The 25,141-nt window shown below is 37.8% G+C and overlaps 2 protein-coding genes across 2 annotated transcripts; one reads left to right on the forward strand and one right to left on the reverse strand.

The window, feature by feature from the left end:
• Positions 1 to 26: 26 nt before the first annotated feature.
• KPNA5 (karyopherin subunit alpha 5) lies at positions 27 to 18,411 on the forward strand. Its single transcript, XM_088522691.1, has 14 exons — positions 27 to 59; positions 1,835 to 1,968; positions 4,277 to 4,378; positions 4,459 to 4,558; positions 5,450 to 5,544; positions 6,300 to 6,431; positions 7,267 to 7,355; positions 8,540 to 8,639; positions 8,980 to 9,143; positions 10,185 to 10,263; positions 11,131 to 11,256; positions 12,368 to 12,495; positions 14,078 to 14,256; positions 16,252 to 18,411. The coding sequence occupies exons 1-14, from the start codon at positions 56 to 58 to the stop codon at positions 16,437 to 16,439; spliced, it is 1,620 nt and encodes a 539-aa protein (XP_088378817.1). The 5' UTR covers positions 27 to 55; the 3' UTR covers positions 16,440 to 18,411.
• FAM162B (family with sequence similarity 162 member B) lies at positions 16,262 to 24,928 on the reverse strand. The gene is made up of 4 exons (XM_010222914.2): positions 24,693 to 24,928; positions 21,042 to 21,150; positions 20,735 to 20,859; positions 16,262 to 16,433 (listed from the first exon to the last, which is right to left on the reverse strand). Exons 1-3 carry the CDS (start codon positions 24,926 to 24,928, stop codon positions 20,761 to 20,763), a joined length of 444 nt encoding a protein of 147 aa, XP_010221216.2. The 3' UTR covers positions 16,262 to 16,433; positions 20,735 to 20,760.
• Between the last annotated feature and the right edge of the window lie 213 nt (positions 24,929 to 25,141).

The raw sequence follows: 25,141 nt of genomic DNA on the forward strand, positions 1-25,141 counted from the left end.
TCGCCAGGCGGCGGCGGCGGCGGCGGTCGAGGTGGCGCTTCCCGCCTCCGCTGCGATGGGTGAGAGGGGCTCAGCGCTGCCGGGCGGGTGCTGTGCCCGGCGCAGGCCGGTGTCCTCTGCCCGCCTCGGCAGCGGGGGCAGGAGGCACGGACAGGGCCTCCCCCGCCGGCGGGCTCCCTTGTCCGGGCGGCAGGGAGGGAGGTCCCCGTTTAAGGGACGTGGAGGCACCCAGGTCTCTTCCGTGGACGCGGTCTGGGCACCACAGGTGGGGGCGACCCCGGGGAGGCCGGTGGAGGGGAACGCGGCCCAGCAGAGTCCTTCGGCATCCCTTGGATTCGCAGGCAAAAGTTGTGGGTTTGGGGCAGGTGGGGACTAATAGTGTCTGTCACTTTGTAAAGTGGATGTAACATCCAAGTAGGTACGATACATTTTGAAGAGCTTTCCTTTCTGAACATAGTTTTGGTGAGAACTCCCTCCCAGCTGATGGGGCTGGTTGAGGAGCTGGCTGGTGAGCTGGCTGGGGTAACTTTTAACCCAGCGCTAATGTTTGTTTGTGGCTTGTCAGTTTTATTGGCACAGCTGAATTGGCAGGGCCAAAGCCATTAGAAAGGTGGGGTGTCCTGGAACTGGTTGGGCCTGTCTCGTCCGAAATTGTGCTTCAAAGTCCCAATACCATTACAAGAGGATCCCTTCAGCAACCTGTGGTGTCGTCCAGAGGTGGCAGTAGTTTACCAGGACTCTCACCAGTTTACAGTGCTGGTGTGGAACAGGCTGCTCGTCCTCCGGGTGGCTTCTGGATGCCAGTGGGAGTCTGCGGGCTGGTTTCCTTTCATAGCTGCTGTTTGTTATTCTGCAGCCCTTGATGCTGATATAACCAAACCTCAGCAGGGAAGTGGATAAATAGAGAACTGCGCACAGCCCAGGAGCTGTAGTTCAAATATTCTTACGCCTTGCTCTTTTCTTGGGAAAGAATCCCAAACAAATGGGGACTTGCTTAGAGTTCTGAATCATGTTTTTTGGCAATTAATTATTTCCGAGATGAAGGCTTCAGTTTCAGCTTTAAAAACAAGCATCACAGTGTTAAATAAACTTTGTCAGTCAGATACACTTGATCATTTCCATGACAGAATTATGCTGCATCACTTTTATCCTTCCAGAACCAATATGCCAAATGTGACAGGCAGATACTAATCTTTGTTATACATCAAAAGAGCTGCTAATTACAATGGATCAATCACTTTGTTAATTTAAAATGGAAAAGGATAGACCTACCAGGATGCTATTGACCTTTTCTCTGCAGAGATTTTTTTTCTTTTTTCTTTTTTTTTCCTGTATATAGATGAGAAGGGAAATGTAAGATAACTTTTAGATCCTGTGATTTGTTTTAGTGGCACCTTAAAACACTGAAGAAACAATAAAGTATGATGTCAAATGAAACAGTAATTACCATAGGTTTTCTTGATTTTTTTTTTTTTTTGGGGGGGGATACATTTAGTATGTCGTCTCAGAAAGGAAGAAACAAAATCCTGTACATGCTGACAGTGGCAAACAATTATTCCCTTAAATCTTGGTGTAAAGCTTAGCAATGCAATGTTCTTGTTTTTTGTGTCTTGTAAGGCTAGTGACTTAATTTTGTAGTAAAGGTATCTAGTTGTCTGATCTGTGAGATGAACTGTAGTTTAATATGAAGTTTAAAAATGCATACACAGGCAGTGATTTTTATTTAATTTCTATTTTGAAAGTTTTAAAATGAACTAGGCATTCATGGCAGCTACAGGAAATATTCTAGATACTCAAGGCTTGACGTTTTAGGATAATTTTTTTTTTTTAATAGACAACATGGCAAGTCCGGGGAAAGATAATTTCAGAATGAAAAGCTATAAGAACAATGCACTAAATCCCCAAGAAATGCGCAGACGAAGAGAGGAGGAAGGAATCCAGCTTCGGAAACAAAAAAGGGAAGAACAGGTAAGCCTGTCAATGAGGTATTAGCTGTTAAGGGTTTCTGAAGTTGTAGTCAGGACCGTTAAAGCAGATTTTTTTCTGGACTAGAATCCAGAGAACCAGGTTAAATATTTCTTCTGTGCAGTCTTGGTGAGTGCGAGGCACCTTTCAGTAGTATCATAAAACAGTGAACCAAAGCCCTCTTAAGTCATTGGGGACCACTAAGGAGAGATTCATATCTGAAGTTTAATTAATCCCTAAATTACAATTAAATCTCAGTTTAAACATGCAAGACTAGGGTGAAGGGAGTGTCTTAGGTCAGATTAAGTTTCAAAACCCTGCCTTCTCTTTTAGAGTTTGGGCTGAAGTTGTACTTTTGAAAGTAAGAGGATTATTTTTGTTTTTGAGTAGCTGCCTTAAACTGCTCAAGAGCTTTTCAAAATCTAACAGTTAGTGCCGTGGCTATCAAATGGAAGTCCCTGAACTATTGTTACTGAAGTTTTAGTGATGAGAGTACACAGACTATTGAGTAATTTTATTGCTGGTGGTGGTCTGTCTTCCCTAAATGTTTCTGAATTCCCATCCAGGAAAGTAATGACAGTAGTTTGATATTATCCGCAGACTCTTGTCTCCCATCACTGAGAGAGAGATGGGAATGCTTACCCTTCTCCTAGGAAAGTGGTGCCACTGCATGGAAAAGGAATTAAAATTAGTTGGACTTCAGATTTAGGATTAGTAGTAGTATGGTGCTATTTACTACTAATTCAAGTGAAGGGATGCACCTGAATTTCACTTTTTTTCATAGGGTTGTCTGTTTATTTTTAAATTCTCCCCAGATAAATTACAAAAAAAAAAAATGGGTGTGCCTTGCCCTATGCTGAGTGTTGTCAGAATACAGTTCTGTTTTCCTTCATCTTAATTTGTTAGACTTGTATTTTCAGCTCCCCTCACATTGAGGGAACAAGTTATGCAAGAAGATGAGACCGCTTTTTTTTTTTGCGCTAGAAAAACTGGTAGACAAAGCAAGTTGGTAAACAAAAGCAGTTAACAGGTTTCAACCAAGAGCTTGTGCACTCTTGCTGAGTACCGTAAGGAACGGCCGATCTTAGAAAAGAGGAACATTGTCTTTCCTTCCGTTTTTAAGTTTCAGTGGAATTGAGTACAGTTGTTTTGTGTCCTGGATTCTGCTGGATCTAGAAATGTGCTGAAAAAGGGACAAAATGCTTTGTTTTAGGATGCTGCTTGACTTTGACCTATGGGTAGAGTTGCTTCAGCAGGTTCGGCCATGTCCAGTAGCAGATATGTAGGTGTCCAGGCAACTTTGATGACCTTTGGGATTCGTTATTATGCTTAAGAGGTGAGATCACGGAAAGTTAATGGATTGGGATTTTAGTTTTTATTTTAAAGATATGGGCATAATCTTTGACCTGTTAATTGTTGCTTGAGCATAAAGGTTGAAGTAGATGATCCCCAGAGGTAGCTTCTGACCTCAACTATTCTGTGTAATTATAATAGCTGTACTATGTGTAGTGTAGTACTGAACTGAAGATAAAAGTGTAGGTTTGGTTTCTAGAAGCAAAACAGGCTAACCTGAATGTTCTGTTTGTATGCCAGAAAATGAAGAGGTACTCATTAAGCATACCTGTTAAATGCATTCAGGTATCTATTTAGAATATAGGCAGTGTATAAAGCCAGTGTTAAACATTCCCGATATCCAAAATCACTTTAAAGATGCGTCTTTAGAAAGTTCATCTGGAAGCCACACTGTTTTCTCCATCCCTGTTAAAATAATGCTTCTATTTTAGTTCTTCTACAACTGTAAGTGTGGTTACAAATTAATTATCCTAAAAAGAAAGTGCATAGGTCTTAGACTTTCCGTGCTGAATGTGAAAGGGAGGAGTGCAGTGTACAGAAACAGGGATCCTGCCTCTGTGTTGATCGTTTAGCTTGCAAACTATGTAAAGAAGAAACAGTATTACACTAGCTATTTTTTTTAAATAAGTGCTGAACTATGAGGAATTAAACCCTAAAAGCAAAAAGATGTGTATTTTGATGTTTTTTTTTCCCCATGTGAAAAATGCATACATCTTTTCTAATTAAAAAGAACTCAAGCATTTAAGCATTCCTCTGATGTCGTGCAGTGCTGTTCATCAAGATAAAGATGCAGTGTTTTTCTCTTTTATGTTCAGTCAACTTTAATGTATCTTTCCATTTGTATGGCTGAATAGGAAGGTGAGTAGCTGAAACAGTTCATGTGGCATTTCTTCAAATACATGTCATTACCTGCTCTATGGTCAGCTTTGACATCCCCACGAATTTCTTCTTTGTTTAGCTATTTAAACGTCGAAATGTTGCTCTTCCGGGAAATGAAGAATCTATGATAGAAAGTCCAATTCAGGATCCTGATGTCAGCTCTACTGTACCTATTCCAGAGGTAAATACTTTTGAGTGTTTTAAAGATATTATCTATCATATGCTTAATTTGGACATAAGAAATCGTTCTTTCATTTTTAGGAAGAAGTTATTACAGTAGATATGGTCCAGATGATTTTCTCAGATGATCCTGATCAGCAACTCACAGCAACGCAGAAATTCAGAAAATTGCTATCTAAAGGTGCATAAACATTTTCTGTTTTTTTGTTTGATTTATTCATTTTATGTTGGTATTACAAACTCAGTTAGAGGCTAACTTTGTTCTGCTTTAAAAAAGAGCTTGCTGAAGCTTCTAGTTCTGTTTATGTGGAAATAGTGCCAAGTCCATTCCTACATAATGGCAAAATACAAAAAGCTTCATTATTCTCATGTTAAGTCTTTCAGACAAAGTGACAAAAGCAAGAACGTTTTGATAAAAGTGTCCAGGGCAATATCTAACTGTACACTAGTGGTACTTGTTGTACTATTTGAATTTCCAGTCTTAATGCAGCTCTGTACTTGAGGGGAGGAAAATGATACAGCTGCCAAAGAACACTTTTAACTTGTTTTTGTTGAGTTTTTAAGACATGCGGTCGTACATTATTACCGATATTTATCCAGTGCAATGTAAAATCAGACTTGAGCAGTTGTTTACAGAACTGAGGAAAAAATGTATACTAGAGAATCCAAATTAATTAAGCACTATATTGGACAAAGGTATGCCTGGACATTTAATGTAGTATCCCATGATTGTTATTCCTCCGTTGACCTTAATTACTGTTTCAGGGAACAGTGGTTTATAATGAGTTACTAACATGCCAGTGGATAGTAGTGTGTAGAACCTTTATTATTATACACAATAGTGTTTACTAAGTTATAACAGCTTATGGAGATGATTTAAGGAAATAAGTAAATAAATACTATTCTAAAGTCAAAGTTTAGTTCCTTCATTTTAGATTGAAGTGACTGAAGGCTAAAAATTATGGTAAGTACTTCCTGAGAACCATGATGATGTTGTGTTATACAGAACAAGTAATTTGTTTGGTCTTTTTTTGTTAGAGTTACAAATGTGTATTTTTTTTTCATGTTCTAGAACCTAATCCACCTATAGATGAAGTCATCCAAAAACCTGGAGTAGTGCAGAGATTTGTGAAATTTCTAGAAAGGAATGAGAACTACACTCTGCAGGTGAGTCTAACTGGTACTGGGTTAGAATTTGGAATAGAATTCGAAACCTGCAAAAAATCATTGGAAATGATATCTTTTTTTTTTTATAATCAAATTTAATTATTTTTAGCCATCAAAGATGTAGATCTCAGTGTCTAAAATGTCAGTTATCACAGAAATTAGGTCATGATTAGTCTGATTTTCATAGTCTGTGGGTATATGTATTCAGCTGGTCAAATACTTGGATGTGTCAGTCTTTGTTCAAAAGCATTTCCAAAGTAGTAAAGTACACAACTCATCAACACTGGTGTGTGAGCAGCATCTGTTCTGTTTGAGTTGGGTACAGTGTACTTCTACTTTTCAGTTGTAACTTACAAAAGAAGGAAAAGACACAGAAAACAGAAAGGTTTGTATGAAATGGTTGCAGAAAAATCTTTGAAAAGTTAATAATAAGAAAATAATTAGTTTCTGCTGCCTGTGGTAGCCGTGGAAAGGCGTATGGGCCTTGCGTGCATTCATATTAGAAGAATTCGTTTTAACTTAATAGTAACTAGAAAGTGTTTGTACCAGCAAATACTGAAATGGTGCAAACCAGTCTCAAAACTGCATTCACCTTTACTTTTTGAGGTCTGCTAATGTCTTCTGTCAATGAAAACTACTTTTTGTTTGTTTGTTTGTGGAAAGGAAGGAAAAAAAAAAGGTGGGGGAAGGGGAAAAGAAACCTCCGCAAGCTTTGTAGATTACTTTTGATGCTTATGCTTTCTGCTCCTCAACAGTTCGAAGCAGCTTGGGCCTTGACAAACATTGCATCCGGGACTTTTCTACACACCAAAGTAGTAATTGAAACTGGAGCTGTTCCGATTTTTATTAAGTTGCTTAGTTCAGAACATGAAGATGTACAGGAGCAGGTAAATGTTTTCTTAGGGTAATTTAAAATTATTTGAATCTAATTTGCGAAAATATTTTTTTCTTTGTCTGGTTGAAGAAGATCTGAGCCTCATGGTCAGGCTTCAGGAAGTTAATGCTTTACCCTTGCTATTTTTTTCCCTCACTCTATTTTTTATTTCATATAATTGAATCATTTGAGAAAGTACTTCGTTTCTGTTGTGGTATTCACAAGTGAACAGTATTTAAAATATCATAATAGATAGAAAATTGACTTCTTTTTTACTTTATTTTCTTACCATCATAAAGTTACCGTGTAGTGTTTTTGTTATTATTTGTTTGTTTGTTTTTTTACATCCTCTTCCTTTTGTTCTTCCCTTATGTTATTTTACAATCTTCATTAATGTTTTCTTGATGGAAAAAATATGTAGATTTTTTGGAAAGATGCTGTAATACACTGGAATATACTTTTGTATGGTTTTGGAATGTTAAGAATTTGAATAATGAAGGTTTCTGATTTAACACCTTTGATTCCTTATGCATTGTTTGCATCTTTGAGTCAGTTAATTGTAGCATTTTTTGATGGAATATAAATATTTGAAAATAATATACATGCTTTTTGTTGAAAAGTATACAAATTAAAATATTTAACTAACAGAAGAGTTTCGTTAGTTAAAAATAAGACTTTCTGTATAACTATACAAAGAATGCAGTATAGAAATTAGTAATCTTGAAATTTTGTGTTCAGAATGATACTGCTAACTTTTTTTGACTCCATCATAATACCTGATGTAAAAATGCGTAGTTTATCTGTAATGCAAAGATGTATAATTTCATTTAGATGTTTTACTTTTTCAGGCAGTATGGGCTCTTGGTAACATTGCTGGTGATAATGCAGAATGTAGAGACTTTGTTTTAAACTGTGGAATATTACCACCCCTCTTGGAGTAAGTATTGTAAGCTAATACTGTAACTGTAGTGTAGAGCTGTAGATAAGCATAAGCTTCAATTTAGAAGTCACTTATTTTAAAACTTGTATTTATTTTTAAATTGGAAATCTTTATTTTTCTTGATAACTTAAAATACACTCTAGATGTATTTTTAAATATACTGCTATGAATCTTAACATTTCAGATTATCTGAACATTATATTTAAATATTCCATCACTAGATACTTTCGCATGTTTTCAAAAGGTTAATTTAGTGATTTTTAGAAATGTTTAGAAATAAAGTGTCTGGTGTCCAGCTGAGGAGGGCATGGTCAGAGTTCTGAGTATATAAGGTGGGAGAAATAATTTAAGCCCTGCTTGCATTTGTGTGATTCTCACTGGCTGTGCAGTGGGTTGTCCTCCCTGGATTCTCCAACTTTGTCCAGTAGCCTCAAGCTTTGGTCTTGCTATTCATTGGGATATTGAGATGAGTTGGTGAAATAGTTATTACATTAGTTGTCTTCCACCACATTTCTCTTCGCTAGTAGAGTCCTTCATAGCTAAAGATAGCACTTCCTGAGCTAACTCTCTGCTTACAGTAGGATATAGTGTAGCTTTATCACAAGCAAAAATGTATCCAACAGAAATCTTTCAAAATGTAATATTGCTTGCAATAATAAATTGCTTTAAAGGTTTTGTAAAATAGCTTAAAATAATACAGAGCCATGTTACCTTCCAAAGGATTAAAAGGCTTGAAGGTTTTGGTAATTTGGCATGTTTCTGAAAGAGAAATTGATTTTTTCAAATTTTGCATCTTTTGCTTTCATTAAGCAAAAATAGTAATTTGTTTTTAAGATCTCTCAGTTTCTAATATTTTGTGGAATCCAGTTTTGATTAAATTTTGATTTAACTGCATCCTTCTAAAGAACCTCAGAAAATATTTTTTTTTTCCATATTAGCAGTGGTATGCGTCACATGCATTGGAAATGACTTGTCTATGCAAAATAACCTATTCAAATTCAGTTCATTCTAAGACAAAAATTTCTGTATGTGAACTGTTAAATAAACTGAATCTAGTACCCTGTAGTAGATTGCTTCCTCTCTCACCCTCCCACCCAAATAATACTGCCATGTTAGTGGCAACACGTTAGAAAAAGGCTGCTTATCTTTTTGATAACATTGTTTTTGTCTCTGTTTGACAGACTGTTAACAAATTCAAATCGTCTTACAACAACCAGAAATGCGGTCTGGGCTCTTTCGAATCTCTGTAGAGGAAAGAATCCGCCTCCAGACTTCAGTAAGGTATAACAAAAAGTTCTCAGAAATCAGAAAATTGAAGGAAATTAACTTGCTTTGTATCTGGAGACTGGCTCAATTTTATCATTTTAATATAATCACAGTCCTCTCCATCTGTCTGTTCTGCACAAAATGTTTATACTTGTCAGCATTAAAATTAAACAACTGTTACAAACAGTATAATAGGGAAATATTCCACCCAAGTACTGTCTCATTATTGAGCACAGGTTCTTTGTCAGTAAAAAGTTTTGTACCTCTGAAAGTATTCTCTGAAACATGAAAAAATGGGAAATATCTATATCTAGGAAATATTTATGCAATATATATTTATTTTTTTTTCACCTAGGTTGCTCCTTGCTTAAATGTTTTATCAAGACTGTTGTTTAGCAGTGACCCGGATGTGTTAGCAGATGCTTGCTGGGCCCTCTCTTACCTTTCAGATGGACCCAATGATAAAATCCAAGCTGTTATTGATTCTGGAGTATGCCGAAGACTGGTAGAGTTGCTGATGTAAGTACCATCTTAATGAAATAAATGCCTTACAATGTTGTTAGTACTAATTAATTTGAATAGAGTTGAGCTTTCTGCAAGGAGCCGTAGGAGATCTCCTGTTGTTTGGGTGTTTTTTTCACCTCAAGTCTGAACTTTCTTCAGTAGGAAGTAATGAACGTGAACTCAGTCTGAAACCTTTTCTGCTACTTGCTAGAGTGCTTTGGGATTTTTCCTGTGATTAGTAGTGAAAGGAGTTTTTCTCCAAAGTACTCCTTTTATTCTTTAAATTTTAATGTAGGATATCATCTACGTGTAGCAGTCAAAAGGTGAAGGCTGAAGACCAAGTTTGAACTGTAAATTAATTTCTCAGCTTAATTTTTTTTTTAATGTCAGTGATTTTTTTTTCTCTGTCTACCAGTAATGCTGTTTTCTAGGAGATGAAGTTGAAATATATTGAGGTCTGGGACAACCCAAGACCAGAGACAGACTTCAGCCATGGTTCTGCAGTGGTTCTTTTGAACCACTCAGGAATACTTGTTTTATGGTTATTTCCTTAGAAAGGGAGATTAAATCCATATGTTGATAGGGGGCCTGCAGAATAGGTCAATGATAGTAGTTCCTAGCACTGAGAGCTGAGCATAGCTCCCTATTAAAAATTCATTTGTATAATCATCAGGAGAGTGTAAAATCCCTTTTTCATCTTTAGATACTTTGAGAGGACTGAGTAGACCTCCCGCTGCCTCATCCTCCTATTCAGTAGTTGAGTATGGACTTCATATGTTGGTTTCAGTGGTCATTCACTTACAAAGGAGGGGAAGTTCCCTTACAAAAAGGGACTTCTGAGCTTCAGTGTACAACTAATGGCCCACCTTGTGTCTGTGTGCCTGCCGGCTGGGGCAGTTTCCAGACTTGCATTCAATAGTATTTATAAGAAGTGAGCAGTGGTTTCAGTGGTAGATAAAAATTTAGCACATGAAATAAACCATTGTTGACTGAAAATGAAAAAAAATAGCATAACATTTGGTACATCAAACAATTTAACATTTGTAATATCTCCAGGCATAATGATTACAAGGTGGTATCTCCTGCACTAAGAGCAGTTGGAAATATTGTTACTGGCGATGATATCCAGACACAGGTAAGACTAGTTGATTAAAGAAAAATAAATTGTCAGGAAGAAAAAGGGATATAGAATTTTGCAAAATTTTGCAATTGCAAAAATGCTTTTCTGAAAGGGGCTCTGTATAAATGCACTTTGTTAATTATACTGTCAGTCTGGCATCAGCTTAGACTGCTATTTTAAATATGAAGTTATTGCAAGAACTAACTTCTTTATATAGCAACGTGTGAATTTAATTAGAAATTTTTATTTCTTAGTGGAGGTTCTGTTATGTATTATTGCTACTTTTTTTTTTTTAAGTCTTGAAATGCTGTCAAGTTTTCACTTTTTGTAAGAAATAGCCATACTCAGTTTGTTCATGAATGTGATGGTCTTCCTGATGAAACTTGTCCTAAAGATTCTTGTTAGGTAGCAGAAGCAAAGTAAGAAATACCAAGATAGGTCCCTTTTCGAAGAAAACTGGGTCCAAAAGACTTGCAGAACTAGTCTATATGGAAAATAAGGAATTTGGTTAATTGCTTATTTTGCTGTGGGCCTCATAAAAGAGATTTTCACTAAGGAATTAAAGAGAAGATGTATGTGCCTTTAAAATATGCAAACAAATTAGATTTAAACTTATCAGTTATTTAAGTTAGATTCTAGTGTTAACCAGCCTTATTAAGTCTTGCTGTTTCTAGTCTCCATGTTTTTAACTGAGGTCAGATTCTTTCAAATCATTGTATTGTTTATTCAAACACTGGGAAATTGAGAACCTTCATTTTGCAAGATGTTATCTATGACATTTTGTAAAGCATAGAACTGCAGTAAAATGTGTTTATTTTGATGTTATCTGTGAAGTTTTTTTTTAATCATACATGCAAATTTTCAATTCTCAAATTATTTTAGGTGATTCTAAATTGCTCTGCATTGCCCTGTCTCTTGCACTTGCTGAGTAGTCCCAAGGAATCTATTCGAAAAGAAGCATGTTGGACTGTTTCTAATATTACTGCAGGAAACAGAGCTCAGATTCAGGTAACAGCCTGTATGTTAGAAAGTGGGTGGGTTGTTTGGTTGGTTTGATTTGTTTTCCTTTTGTAAGCTCACATGATTCTCCATCACATGGAAAAATAAGTAGATGTTAAATTAACTCTGCATTATTTGTTTTAGTCCTGTTTATAATTCTGTCTAACTTTAGAATTGTGTGTTAATTTTGGACAAAAAAAAAATTTTTTTAAAGTATTTATTATAATTTGTGCCAGAGAAGATGATCTGAATCCCTGAAGGGGATTCATGTAATTCTTATAGAAGAAATGAAAGGATATCCAAAATATTCTCTTAGATTTCATATCAGCATTTGATATTTTTTCCCTTGGTGCATCATCTAATGATACATTCTCTTTAATTTTGTTATGCTTTGAAGTGTATATGTTGTTAATGTAATAGGAATTCTTATGTCTTAAAAGTTCAACAGAAACATCTCTTCCAACAGAACTAATGAAAAGAGGACCATTCTACCAATTCCCCTTATTTCGGAATGTTGCCTGTTTTCCTTGTTTGAGAAAATTGGATGATGTCAATAATACTGAGCTGCCTTGTGGGAATCATTAGATTCTAATTATTTAGGATGTTCTGTTAGACTTTCAAAAAAAAAAATCCGAATCAGTGTGATTTTTTTTTTTCTTCTTCCTGAATCACAAGTGAAAATGTCATTTACCTGAAGTATTTTTAGGTATAGTTATACAGTCTGCGATTACGGACGTATGCTTTTACAACTGCAGACCTGAATAAAACAATCAGGGTCAAGTTTTGTTTCAAGGTCCTATAGGTCTTTTAGGTACTATAGCATAATCTTAATATATAGTACAATTTTTAAACAAGCCTATTCAGTAAGTGTTCTTGTCCACTTGTAAAAGGGAAAATCAGCAAAGAAAATATTCTGAAGGCTAGTGTGGTACAATGTTGGAAACGATCTGAGTAACAGTTTAGCATTCCTAATGTAGTGCTTTCTCGTTAGAGAACAAAACATTGCATCCTTTGATATGAACAGGTACTTATGGCTGAAATTTATAGGGAAAGATTTCAATGGCTCTTTTCTGATGTGTATTTCTTGATTATTGCAAAGTCTCATAATTTCTTCTTCTAGGCTGTGATAGATGCAAATATTTTTCCAATATTGATTGAAATTCTTCAGAAAGCTGAATTTCGCACCCGAAAAGAAGCAGCATGGGCCATAACTAACGCAACGTCAGGAGGAACCCCTGAACAGATTAGGTAATAATTTGTGCATGCTACTGTTTTCTTTGCCTACATAACTTTTCTAAGAGCTTTTATTTCTTCAATTGCATCCTAACAAACATAGCAATAAAACCCTAGGCACAACTTTAATTTCTTGAAACTTTGTCTATGGATAAATGTGTAGCAATCGGAAAAATGAGTAAAAGATATGCAGTAGGTTTAACAGCAGATTGACAGAAATTACTTTTAAGCTTTTAGGTATAATCTCCAGAATTGATGTTGCATTGTCAAACACAGTTTAAATAGTTAATGAATAGTTTCAGTGTTTGAAAATGGAAAATTTGTGCTAAGGAGCTGTATCTCTTTATAGAGAAACCTCCAAAATATAACCATTTCTTCATGTATTTTAGATTCATTGTCTGCATCATTTTAAAACAGATATCAAGCTTTTTCTTCAAAATGTAATTCAGTGAAACATTACTACCAGCAGCTATTTATGTACTACAAAGACAAGGCATCTTAACTAAAATCAAATTCTCTGTATGTGCTCTGAATGCTATTTGTCTAGATTTTATTAATAGTTCACATACGGATTACAAAATGACAATAAGATATTTAGAAGACAGAACTGAAAGTGATACAGTAAATCTTCCAGGATATTTGTGAAATACGTGCATGTTTATTGGAAACTTAGATCATTCTAATTTTCTTAAAATTGCTAAATGTTATCAGACAGAAGGAAAGTTTGTTATTGTAATTACTTGCATAACTTAGCATCTTAAATTTCAGTATATTTAATATAAATTCTAATGCAGGATCTTGGAATAGTAAATATGCATACAATAGCATAAGCAAAACTTCCAATCACAGAATCCATACCATCTCTTTCATGAAGTTTTAGCCCTTCTAATATCCTCCAGATACTACTCTCAAACTTACAGGATGTTCTACAGTCTCTAATTAACTGCATTCAGACAACCTTTAGATGCAGGCAAGCACTGCTGGCTTTATTTTACTTGCATGGTAGGAACAAGGACAGAGGTTCTGAGTTCCCGAAGTCCACAAAGGGTTTTGTTCAACATTGAGAAGAGGAACAAGTTACTCAGAATCCTCATGTTCTGTTGTATTCACAACAAAATTACATCCTTCCCCTTAGAGCAGGTAAAACTAATACCTTAATGGGTTGTTAGTATGGACGGAGCTGCTATGGATCACTATTCTTATCTCTTTGTAATATGTTACTTGTTGTTTCTGCCTCTATAAACATTTTTAGTGCCTGAAAAAAGAACTTGCTACTAACTTTCTCCCCTATATTCAGTCAAATCTATCTGAAAATTGTACATAAAAAGGATTTGAAAAACAATGGACATTGTTAACTGAAATTTGGAGTTAGTAGAATATACACATTAAATTTTTTCACTAGGATAAGTTAGCTTAATTGTTCTATTTGTGACTATGTTTATGTTGCTGCATGCTTTATAAATGTTGCTTCAGCTGCCTTTTTTTTTTTTAAAGAAAAATTAAGGACCAAAGCAAAATAAGGACCAATCTCAGAATAAATGTGTTGAATTATTACCCTTTCTACCCTCTCTCCTCTGTTTTTTCTGCTGTTATGAAGGTATTTGGTAGCATTAGGTTGTACCAAGCCTCTCTGTGATCTCCTGACTGTCATGGATTCAAAAATAGTACAGGTGGCTTTAAATGGACTTGAAAATATTCTGCGTCTTGGAGAACAGGAGTCTAAGCAGAATGGAATGGGCATTAATCCTTATTGTGCTCTTATAGAGGAAGCATATGGTAAGAATTTACTTATTTTAAAACCTCCATACCTAAACTTCAATATTTCAGGCTGTAAAAACAAAACTATTGCCAACTATTTGTGTGAGACTTTTAGGCAGATTTAGTGCAAGAATTTTCAAACATAGCTGGACATTAATCACTGCAAATTCAATAATGTAACATGGTGGGAAAACTAGTTAAATGCCTTTTTTTTTTTTTTTTTTGCCTGTTATCAGTTTGAAATACTCTCTTAGAAAAACATTCTCAGAAGCATTTAATGCACTGATATCGTAATTTCTGGGAGCTATAGTTAGCATAATTTGATCATGTAATTGTAAATATGTTTATTACTATATACTCCTATTCGATAAAATTTTGTTACTAATGGGAATGTGAGATCAGAGTTTGTCTTAGTTCTTCTGATCTATAACTTTATTTTAAATACTAGCTGGGACTGTTGTTTGTTTGTTTGCTTGGTATTTTTTTGTTGGTGGTGTTTTTGTGGGGTTTTTTGTTTGTTTTGATTCATTTTTCCCAAAGTTGATCATTTCTTAGCATGGTAAATACCAGCAATAGTAAGAATGTACTCAGATCATGATATCAAATAGGTTGTAGTTATTTATGAAAATATTTTGTTCTCTTTTTACGATATTTTGAATTAAACCGCTTTTAAAGGAGTATCAAGATTAAATGTATATTTGTGAAACTACAACTGCATGCTTTTGATTTGGCAAAATGTTAAAAATGAACCTGTCATTATTTGTGGAGGCTCATTCTTTCATTGTCTTTCCAAGAAGAGAAAATTGACAGGCCTTTTTGTCTGCAAATAGTTCTGTCTGGCTGTATCTGATAAAATAGTAATAACTTTTCTGTAAGACAGTCTTTAAATTTGAATCCCTATTCAGGAGTTAGATTTCTAAAATCAGATGTGATTCTGTGCGCTGGCAAACCTACTTTGTAGTCTAATGTGGAAGATGAATACATACTTAATAATTGAATGTAATTTACTATGAACAGTCCTGAGATCTTTCAAAGTTGAAAGAATTTCCATGATTGAATGTCTGGGGTCCTTTTGAGAAGGTTAAATACATCCTCTGAGGGATGTTAATGCTGCTACAGAGATACGAAGGATGTCACAAAGCAGCAGAGGTTCCCATTTCATATTGTACTTGATTCACTGACTTCGGCAGTAGTTAGCTTGGGGAACCAGCTGTGCTGGCTCATGGCATCCCCTGCGTTCGGATTCTCAAGGGACCAGAACAGTTCCTACGAGCTCTTCCTAAGCCAGCTCCAGGGAAAGCTGGTTTATCTCAACTCATACCTCACATTTAGCTATTTAACCTGACAATCAAAAGTAGGATTGGGGGCAAGTGTCTTGCATGGTGCTCTGCTGGCAGAGTTGTGTAGGTTATGCCCTCCAAATTTGAAAACTTTGAATGTAAATTTGAAAATACAAATAACATTGAAAAAAAGAAACCTGCAGCAAAAAAAGACTGCAGCCAAGATGAATTAGGGGATAGAATGACCTGAAGGAATAAAACTAAACTCCTTGTATCAAAAGAAATGAGAATACAAGAAGTTACTCCAGCAAGCAGTTTTATACTGTTCTGATTTGAAATTTCTACAGACACTGTCTTTCCCTATGGACATGGTGTGTTTCTTTTGCATCTCACAGCTGTTTACTTGTCTTAATATCCTTTTCATACAGTCCTTAGAATTACAGCCTGGAAATACATTGGTTACAAAATTTAGTATTCTGTCTTAATTAGGAACACTTTGTGCAGAAAAACAAAAAATACACTAATTTCTGAATAGTGAAGGAAGGGGAAAAAAACCTTTTTTGTGGGGGTCAGTGGTAGTGAATGAAATCAGATGGCTTGTGGGTTTTTTTGTTTGTTTGTTTGTTTTTTAATTTAAGAAGTACTACTAAGCTTTCATATTACAACGTGTTTCATTATTCTGCGAGTCTTCAGAAGCAACTAGGTATTGAAAAAAGCTTTGTTTTTAATTTAGGACTTGATAAAATTGAATTTCTTCAGAGACATGAAAACCAAGAGATCTACCAAAAGGCTTTTGAACTCATAGAACATTACTTTGGTGTTGAAGAAGAGGATTCCAGTATTGCACCTCAGGTGGATGAAAGTCAACAGCAGTTTGTGTTTCAACAGCAGGAGGCTCCAATGGAGGGGTTTCAACTATAAAAAAAAAAAAAAAGTGAAGACAAGCATAAAATGTAAACACCTGTAGGTTTTTCGTTTTTAAGAGATCTCTTTATGGCCAAAGCGAGAGAAAAAATTGAATATGTTTTTTCACAGATGAAGCAGCAGCTCATGCACTTTTATACATTTTGTTAGATACGACTGTTGATTTTTGTTTTGTATCTGTCTTTTTTTCATTATCTCATATGTACAGAAAACAACTGTGAGTAATCATGTCTTCAGTAAAGCATTAAATGTGATTTAACAAGAACTGTTAAGCTAAGACACGATAGGGCTTTAAGTAGAAGTTCTGAATTTCTTCTGTAGTCTCAAACTGCGCATCAGCAATACCGTTACCGGCAGTTGCATTTTTGGCAGTAGGCTTGACTTGCCCAGTCTCTATCAAATCTACCTCTTGTACCGAAGCAAAAACATTGCTTCGGAACTAAGGCATGAAATAAAGATAAGCTTGTGAGAAGCTGAATTGGAATGTGAAGAATATTTATTTAAATTGTAAAAACTTTTATGCGTTACTTCACACACTGTCGAAATTTATTTATAAAGTATATTTAAAGACATAATAGATATATAATACTGATTGCGTAATATAATATTAACTATATGAAGAAGCTTTTTCTGATGTACACAGGAAGAGGACTATTTCAGAGGCTTTCAAATTGGAGTCAGCAGAGAGCTTGCAGGTCATTTGATGCTAGCTCTGTAATTAAAGCTGCTAAATGGCATTAAAAGTCAGCCACAAATATAATACTTTGCTGTGGAAGCAGTTGCTGTAGTTACCACAAGAACGATGTGAGGATGAACCAGAGAGATGGCCATTTGCACAGTCGCAAATACAAGTTTACAGCCATCTCCTGTCAACATATGGTAACACTGTTCTAGTTTGAGAAATATTGCAGTGTTTGCCTTTCTAGTAACAGTAGTTTTGTTTAGATAGTAGGTGTTATGTTTTTGACCAAATATGTTACCACCACTTGAATTTTTAACTTAGTTATCTTGATTTTCTCTTGGTAATACAGTAGAAATGCTGCAGTGAAAAATGGATAGAGAATCGCTCCTTTCCAGTTGAACGAAAAGTTTGTTGTGCTGTAAATAGTATTAGGTATGTGGACACCAAACTAACGGAAGTTATTGTCTTCTAAGCATTTATGTTCTACAATACAGTGTTTTGCTGTTAACACTAAGATAAATAGTATTCTAATATTTACATTAATCATTTTAAATACAGAAAATGTATGCTCTGCTTGGACTTGCATATTAGTAGTGGTTTTTGGCATATTAGTAGTGTGTTTCATTTGGAGAAATTAATTCTTTGGGTTAATTAAAATGAGTTTTAACTGTATTTAATGTATTAACACCAAACTTCTGGGTTAAGCGAGATCTTTGACATGAGAGCATTTCATGCTTTACAAAAGCTGCAATTTAAACTTAAAAATACTTTTCCCATGGCACTGTGCTTGTTACTAAGTAATATTTTAATGCACTGAGAAATACAGGTTAAAGATTATATCATTTATAGTACCATTTTATATTTAGAATTTTTTTTATGTGCAAGCTAAGATTCATAAGGTGTTTCACTTTGCTACAGCAATACATAGTATATTGTAATTGAATGTGGGACTTGAAGTGTGTTTTTTTTTTTTGTTTTTTTTTTTTTTTTTTAAAGATTAATGGTCAGTTTTGACTAAGATGTAACTGGGAGGGAAGAAAACCTCTTCTGAAATTTTTACTGGAAGTTAGAGGTCTGTTAAAAGTGTACATAGGAGTGCTGTTACTTTATGAACTCTGAATAATGAGATATTTTAGCAAATGACACTTTAAGCCTAGATTTGTACAGCATACAGCAGTTTTGAATAGTGTGATAATACTGAGTACAGCTGCCAAATTTTCATATAATGTTAGATGATTGTATTTGTGCCCTTTTTACTCTTATAATTTTAGTTTTTGTATTCTGACTTCCTCCCCACCCCCCCATCTGCTCAATGTACAGGGTAATGATCATGGAAATGCACCAGGATTGCTAGTAAATACTGGATTTCAGTGTTCCTCGAGTGTAAGAAAATTATTCCGGTAACAGGGTATGCCATTGCTTCTAACAAACTTGTTCTGGTAATATTCCACAACCATCTGTGCCTGCTTTTTGTTTGGAGGACCCTGTAAACACTGCATTTGTAAGCCTCCTCTCTAAGCAAATCTTCATGAAAAGACTATAAACTCTAGTGTTCTATAAACTATAAGAAATACAATAAAAATCTTGATTGAAATACTTTAAATGGAGAGAAGAGGGGACATTTAAAGTATTATATTTGTTTTGAAAGAATGTCTTCAGTTTGGATGTATTAGTCTGTATGTCTGAGCAGTTAGTGACTGCACTTTATGCATTTAGATTAACTCTATTTCATGTCTCTGATACATGAAAATAATAGTTTAAAAGGGAACTGATATTGACTCACTTTAGTAATGAAAAACATTATTTAGTCTCAGCACTTGGTTTACCCTAAATTTTGTTCTAAAAAAGGAATGAAAATGCTTTACTAGCTATTTGTAAAGGATAAATGAACAGGATGGGCCTTCCTAGTTTAGCACTGGGCTTAACAGCAGGCTTGGTGCAATGTGCATTAGTGACGACGATGAAGCCGGGCACGATGACTTGCAGTCAGCCCTGGTGTCGTCCTTCCCGATCAGGTGGAGCCACTGGGGCTGGCAGGAAAGGTGGGAAGTGATCACGGGTTTGGCATTTAAATCAAATGGGAAATACTGAGGTGCCCTACCAGATACAATGACCGTTTAAAAGTACACTTTGGGGGGCTTTCCTTAAGAGGGTACCATTTATTTTTGCTTAAATGTGAATAATAACTAGTTAATCTATGCAACTATGCAAAGCTTACCTTTGTTTTTATTTATTTTTTATTTTTAATTCCCTAATCCGATACACTGAATCATATCTATTTTTTTTCAACATTGCACTTTTATCTGAGGACTGGTTCATACAGCTTTTTAATTTTCTAGTATTTGCTTTTGAAGGCTGTTGCTAGCAGCAACCAGAAAATAGTAATAATGTTGGCACAGAAATTAGCTATAGAACAAGTTTGCAACTGGGAAATATTTACTGTTGGGTCTGTCTGCCCATCTGAAAAGATGCACTATTGTCTTTGCTCCATGGTTCGTTCTCAACTGGTTTAAATTTCTTAAATTGCAAGACTGACGGTTTTTGTAATAGCTCTGTGAGTTATGTGAAGTTTTAACTCTGACCTCCAGAGTTCTGAAATCTGGAATGAGAAACTTCAGTTATTTACAGCACGACATCTTCATGTAATATTGTGAAATCAAAATACCTATATTAACTTCAGATAATGATAGTGCATCTTTAAATCCAGGCCAAAGGCCCATTACTGTAACAAAACACATATGAGTAGTATGCAATATTATGGAATGTTACAACTCCAAATATCGTACCGAAACCAATAAAACCTATTTTACACACATTTTTGTATTTATTTAGTGGTCTGGTAAGTGTGGTTTCTTAAACCAGAAAACAAAACGCCATTTCAAATACAACATTGAGATGGCTTCAACCTTGATGACTTGTGCACTTTTGGACTTTGTCCCATAGCACCAGAGAGAGAACTTCTTGTATTCATTTTAAGTAAGATTTGCAACTACCTAGCCAAAGGAGGACTCTTATTGATGGTCACAGGCCCCTCTCCACAAACACGACTCCCAGCTGCTTTGGAAATTCCCATGAAGTTCAGAAAGACATGAGAATTTGTAAGATTGTCAGTGCGTTCCCACTGCCCTTGGTTCCCCACATCTTTCCTGATAAGACTTGACATATTCTGGCTTGTTACTGTTTGTTCTTTATTTAAAACTGCAGCAGTGAATCGTGTAATCTTTGCAATTTTAGTAATTTCACTTCAGCACTCCTTGGTCTTTGCACAATTTCACCTTTCATTGAAAAACTTGACTAGTTTGCGTGAAAGGAGCTCGCAGTCAAGCATGGGAAGGATGGGTTTTAGGGCAGGTAGCAGAAGTGTGGCTCCCCACGCCATACGTTCTCTGGAAACTGCCTCATCTCTTGAAATTGATTACTCATTTTAATCATGTGCAGCCCATTTACATGTATTATCACATACAGGAGAGCCCCTACATCTTGGCTATGTTGACCCTACAGTGCTTGGCTCCAGTGTCACTGCAGTATTAGAGCAGCGAGATGCTGGAGTTGCCCCTTTAGCAGAAGTTGGCTACTTTTTCAGGGTAGCAGCTCTCAGCGTGGCACCTACCGCGAGATCCCGACTTGCCAGCGAAGCTACTTGCCCTTGGCCTGGGCTGCCAGCGCCGCCTCTTCCCGCCACTTGGCCTTCTTGGCCAGGTTCCAGCTGGTCAGGGACTCGTGGCGCGCGGCGGCCTGTGGACGGGGGACACCTGCGTCAGAGCAAGGGCCGGGGAGGGCGGACGCAGCTCGAGGCAGCAACAGCGAGAGCTGCTCAAAGCCGCGGCAGCCGTAAGCAGGGATTTGTCCTCGCGGACTTCCCGTGCGCTTCTCGATGCAAAAGGCGTCGGGGCTTAACTGGTTGGCACCATACTCACCTTCTTAGCCGAAGCGATCACGGCGAAGCAGGCGACGATGGAGAGGCCGATCATGATGTAGCACGCCTTGACTCGAGCTTTGTTCCGTGCCTTGTCCAGCATCTGCGGCCTGCAAATGAAGTTGTGAACCGTCACGAAGCTGTGCAAAGTGTCTTGTCACAGGTGAAATGTGGCAGCTGGAGAGCAAGTGTCAAACTGGCTCCTCACGCAGCATCTTCAGATTGCTGCAATGACTGCTTCTGTGCCGTCAAGAACTTTGTATTTTCTGATCTTAATCCACTTTTAGTGGAAAAGCACCCCTCGGTGGATATAAGCTGATCTTTTTTCTTTTTTTTTTTTCTCTCTCTCAAGCAATAAACATTTGCGTGCAAATATTTTCAGGCAAGTACACTGGAAATCCTACCTTACACTCTATAGGTCTAGTGAAATTTAAATATTATAGTACTTTTTAACAGATGGAGGAGTATATGTGATGTTAACTTTCAAAATGAGCTTTTGAAATGAATCATTATATCTAACATGCATGGATGATACCCTGTATACAGTAGGTTAGGGATTTTACATGTTCTGGTATGTGAATAAAAGAGTTTGTACTGCTGCCAACTAGTGTTTTGTCTTGATTTTTAGTCAGCTCTCCTTTAGAAAAGCAGCAACTCTTATCATTTAAAGTGTTCTTTTTCCTCACTACTTGGAGGAAGGTAGACATAAGTAAGAACAATCCACATTATCTTTTTTCATACTCATTAAATGCAAAAAGTAATGACCACTTCACCATTCATTAGGCTATTGGTCCTGTAACAGATGCTTTACACCCCACAGCCTCAATTTGTAGAACTCTTATTTGAAGCTTATTTTTATTTTAAGTTTCAGAAAGTGGTAGTAGGCTGACTGCTTCTAGGAACTAGTTGGGCAGAAATTCTCCATCTCCTTATAATTTTTGCGAATCTTTGAGTGTGTTTTTTTTTCTGGGAATGCTGTTTTTAATGTCCATTGCATTGCTGGCATTGAGTACATCAAAAAAGAGTGCATAAGCAGCTATCTTCCTTTATTTAATTAATTAATTTACTTATTGAATCTTAAAACATGTTGGGATGCTTTGTTTATATTTAAAATGCATCACAACATGAAGAATCGATACTTCTATTGCAATTTGCTGTCTTTTCCCCCAAAGCAACTTCACCTTTGCAGAACCGGGCTGGAGCAGAAGACCTCGAGCATCTCTTAGTTTTTACAGCAGCAGTTCTGACGCAGGAAGCCTGAAACACGAGCCCGAGGGCTGCAGGGCTCCTCCCTGGAGGCCTAGGACCCCAGAGAAGGGCCGGTCTCAGAGGCATCTGCTGGGCTCTTCCCGCCCAAACTCGCGCACACCTGGGAAGGTTGTTGAGCACCGACTTCCTTGCAGGGGGCTCTCGGGGCTCACAGGGCAGGTCACCCCTTCTGGGTTGTGCAGGGGTGAGTGCGCTATCTGCTACAGAAACAAACCGTACAACGGACTAGTGCGTGATGCCACTAATCTGGAATCCGTTTGTAGCAGCAAAAGAAAACAATGCAGATCTCATTAGTCCACCTTATTAATGCAATTACATTTCACAGTGCGCTAACTGAATCAGATTTCCACTTTCTCCTTGTTTTCTGTCTCTGCCTTTAGAGAAAATAGACCTTGTTATGATTTCCTTTAATCTTGCGTTAAGACAATTAGTAATCTCTCATTAAGACTCTGCTGAAGTCAATAACAACTTGAATAAGGGCTGCAGCTGTGGCTCTGGGTACAAAGTACCTTCTGCAGACAGATTTTGTTCCCAGATAACAGAATCCCACTATTACTGTTGTATTTTAATAGCTAAAGTAATGACAACCTTCAGCTACAATGATTCAAAATTGTCTTCTTTTAATATATTATGATTTATGAATTCGGGAGGGAGAACAAAGCAGCGAGAAGCAATGCGCAGGCTTCCTGTGCTCAGCAGCTCCCGTGGGGAGAAGAACTTGGAGCGAGGCGAGGGGAGCAGCAGAACTAATGGATCAGCCAGAACGGGAGGCTAAGACCATGCCAAGTATTTGATTTACTTTGGATTTGCCTTGGGAGGGTGATGATTCTCTCATAACCTCTGCATCTATTTTTTCCTCTATGTTTCCTACAACCTACAGTAAGTTGCAACTTGTTTGTTGTAATCACGCAGCGCCTGCCAGCTCCGTTAGAGCTGTTTACATGCACTATGAATGGAAAATGCTGTTCACTTATAACGTCCTTCTCTGATTACATATTTGCAATAAGTAAAATAAATCATTTAGCCTATAAATGTAACTGAGGCCAACTGCCGAGCTGGAGCCAGTTCTTACTCTCAGGCTCTGCGGATGGTGGTAAATCCTTAATCCAGAATCAGCAAAAGATGCCTCAAGTTACAAAGAGAGGCAGGAAGAATACACAACCCAGAAAACACTTCAGGACAGACATACTTAAATTTCCACGTTAACATAGATTTTTAGAAATTATCTTTCTTTCTAGGTTCTTTTCACCTGCGTTTAAGTCAGTGGCAACTGCTATCATGCCTCCACTTAAGTTCCTCCAGTTTTTACAGCAACACTACCTTTTTCCTAAACATCCTTAAAGCAGGTCCTGATGCTGCACAAGCAGCAGAGAAGCCGACACGGTGCTGGAGTTGGTGATACAGAGCACAGAGGGCACTTGTGCCTCCTGCATGAGCCTCAAAGCCACGATTCAAGGAGGCTTTGGATGCTAAGGAGCAGGAGGAGCGGGCAGTTAGCAGCTGGGAGTGCTGGCCATTGGGGAGAGGCAGCAGGAGCTGCTCAGAAGCCCGAGCTGGTGCCTCTCCTGGGGACCAGGCCCTAACACTGCTCATTAGCAGCGCCTCTTTGCCGAGAGGGGTCACCCACCAGCATTTCGGTCAGCACATTTAAGCACTGGTCAATGTCACACATTACTGCAATGTAATGACATAACATAAGACACATTTGAAACATTAATTTTTATCAGAAATCATTTCCTTAAAATTGTTTTGGATTTTTTTTTTGTTTATTTTAATTTCTCTGCCCTAGGAAACCTCAGCAGAAAATCCAGGACAGCTATTCAGGTAAATGCCAAAAACCAGAGCACGTAGCATGTCCTGGGATCACCCTTTAACAGCCCGTTTCCTTCCCCTGGCCCCAGCCTTCAGTTCCCAGTATCAAACTGCAGCTAAATCTGGGAGGAATATCCCCAGACACCATGTTCAAGCTGCACTGCAAAAAACTGTGGATTCGTAGGAATGACAATGGATGCAAAAGTAATTTTGTGCACATTTCTTGCACCAGAAGTAATTCTGCACCATATTACTTGGTGTCCTAGCCTGGGTCCTGGATCTTGGAGACAACTTCTACAATTGCTTCTGCCTTTATTCAGTGGCACCATAATGCACAAAATCAGAGAGTATCCTCACTAGGTGAGTGCTAAGCACAGTTATAATAAGAAAAAGAAAATTAATTGCATCTCACTGCTTTTTACCGAAAATGCTTCTGCCCTCTATTTTTTCCCCCTCAAGTTTCCAGTGTTATAAACACTGACTGGTTCAAACCCATCAGAGCACCTTATACCGGGCACACCGCTGCACCTCCTCAGCTCCACTGCTCCGAGGTAGCGGCCCCAGTACTCACGGGATCCTCGGAGGAATCTCATCTTCCGTCTTGAAGCGGCCGGTCCAGAGGAGGATTTTTTTGTCGAACTTGGACGGCTTGTAGCTTGCGGCCACCCTGTGAGCCTGCTCGGCTTGAGACCAGAGAGAAAAGGGAGAAAACACCCCGTTACCCGGTGCCCGAAGAGTGCGGGGCGGCAGGGCAGTAACCGCGGCGGGGTCCGCGGGGCGCAGGGGGCGCAGGCGGGAGGGCAGCATCGCCCCGGCCGCCGCTACCCGCGCGGCCGCTCCTGGCGCCGCGGCCCCCGCGCCGCCCCCGGCCCCGGCCCGCCCCGGGGAGCGGCGCCCCCGGCACGCGGGGCTCGCGGGGGCGGCTCCTGCCGTCCCTGGGAAATGGGAGGTCTCGGGAGTTCGTCCCCAAAGCGCCCGCTCGGCTGCTTCCAGCGGCAGAGCCAGCGGTAGGCGGCTCCT

The sequence above is a fragment of the Tinamus guttatus genome, unplaced genomic scaffold (assembly GCF_059628265.1).
Source record: "Tinamus guttatus ecotype Peru unplaced genomic scaffold, ASM5962826v1 Tinamus_guttatus_pri_ptg000010l, whole genome shotgun sequence".
Classification (NCBI taxonomy): domain Eukaryota; kingdom Metazoa; phylum Chordata; class Aves; order Tinamiformes; family Tinamidae; genus Tinamus; species Tinamus guttatus.

Excerpts from the sequence above, each read along its gene's own strand:
- KPNA5 (XM_088522691.1), top strand. Across the intron at positions 1,969-4,276 it reads AACAAAAAAGGGAAGAACAG|CTATTTAAACGTCGAAATGT; the intron begins GTAAGCCTGTCA and ends TTCTTTGTTTAG. Across the intron at positions 7,356-8,539 it reads ATATTACCACCCCTCTTGGA|ACTGTTAACAAATTCAAATC; the intron begins GTAAGTATTGTA and ends TCTGTTTGACAG.
- FAM162B (XM_010222914.2), bottom strand. The coding sequence starts at position 24,928 with ATGCTGCCCTCCCGCCTGCGCCCCCTGCGCCCCGCGGACCCCGCCGCG. Across the intron at positions 21,151-24,692 it reads GAGATTCCTCCGAGGATCCC|GCCGCAGATGCTGGACAAGG; the intron begins GTGAGTACTGGG and ends CTTCATTTGCAG. Across the intron at positions 20,860-21,041 it reads TGATCGCTTCGGCTAAGAAG|GCCGCCGCGCGCCACGAGTC; the intron begins GTGAGTATGGTG and ends CCCCGTCCACAG.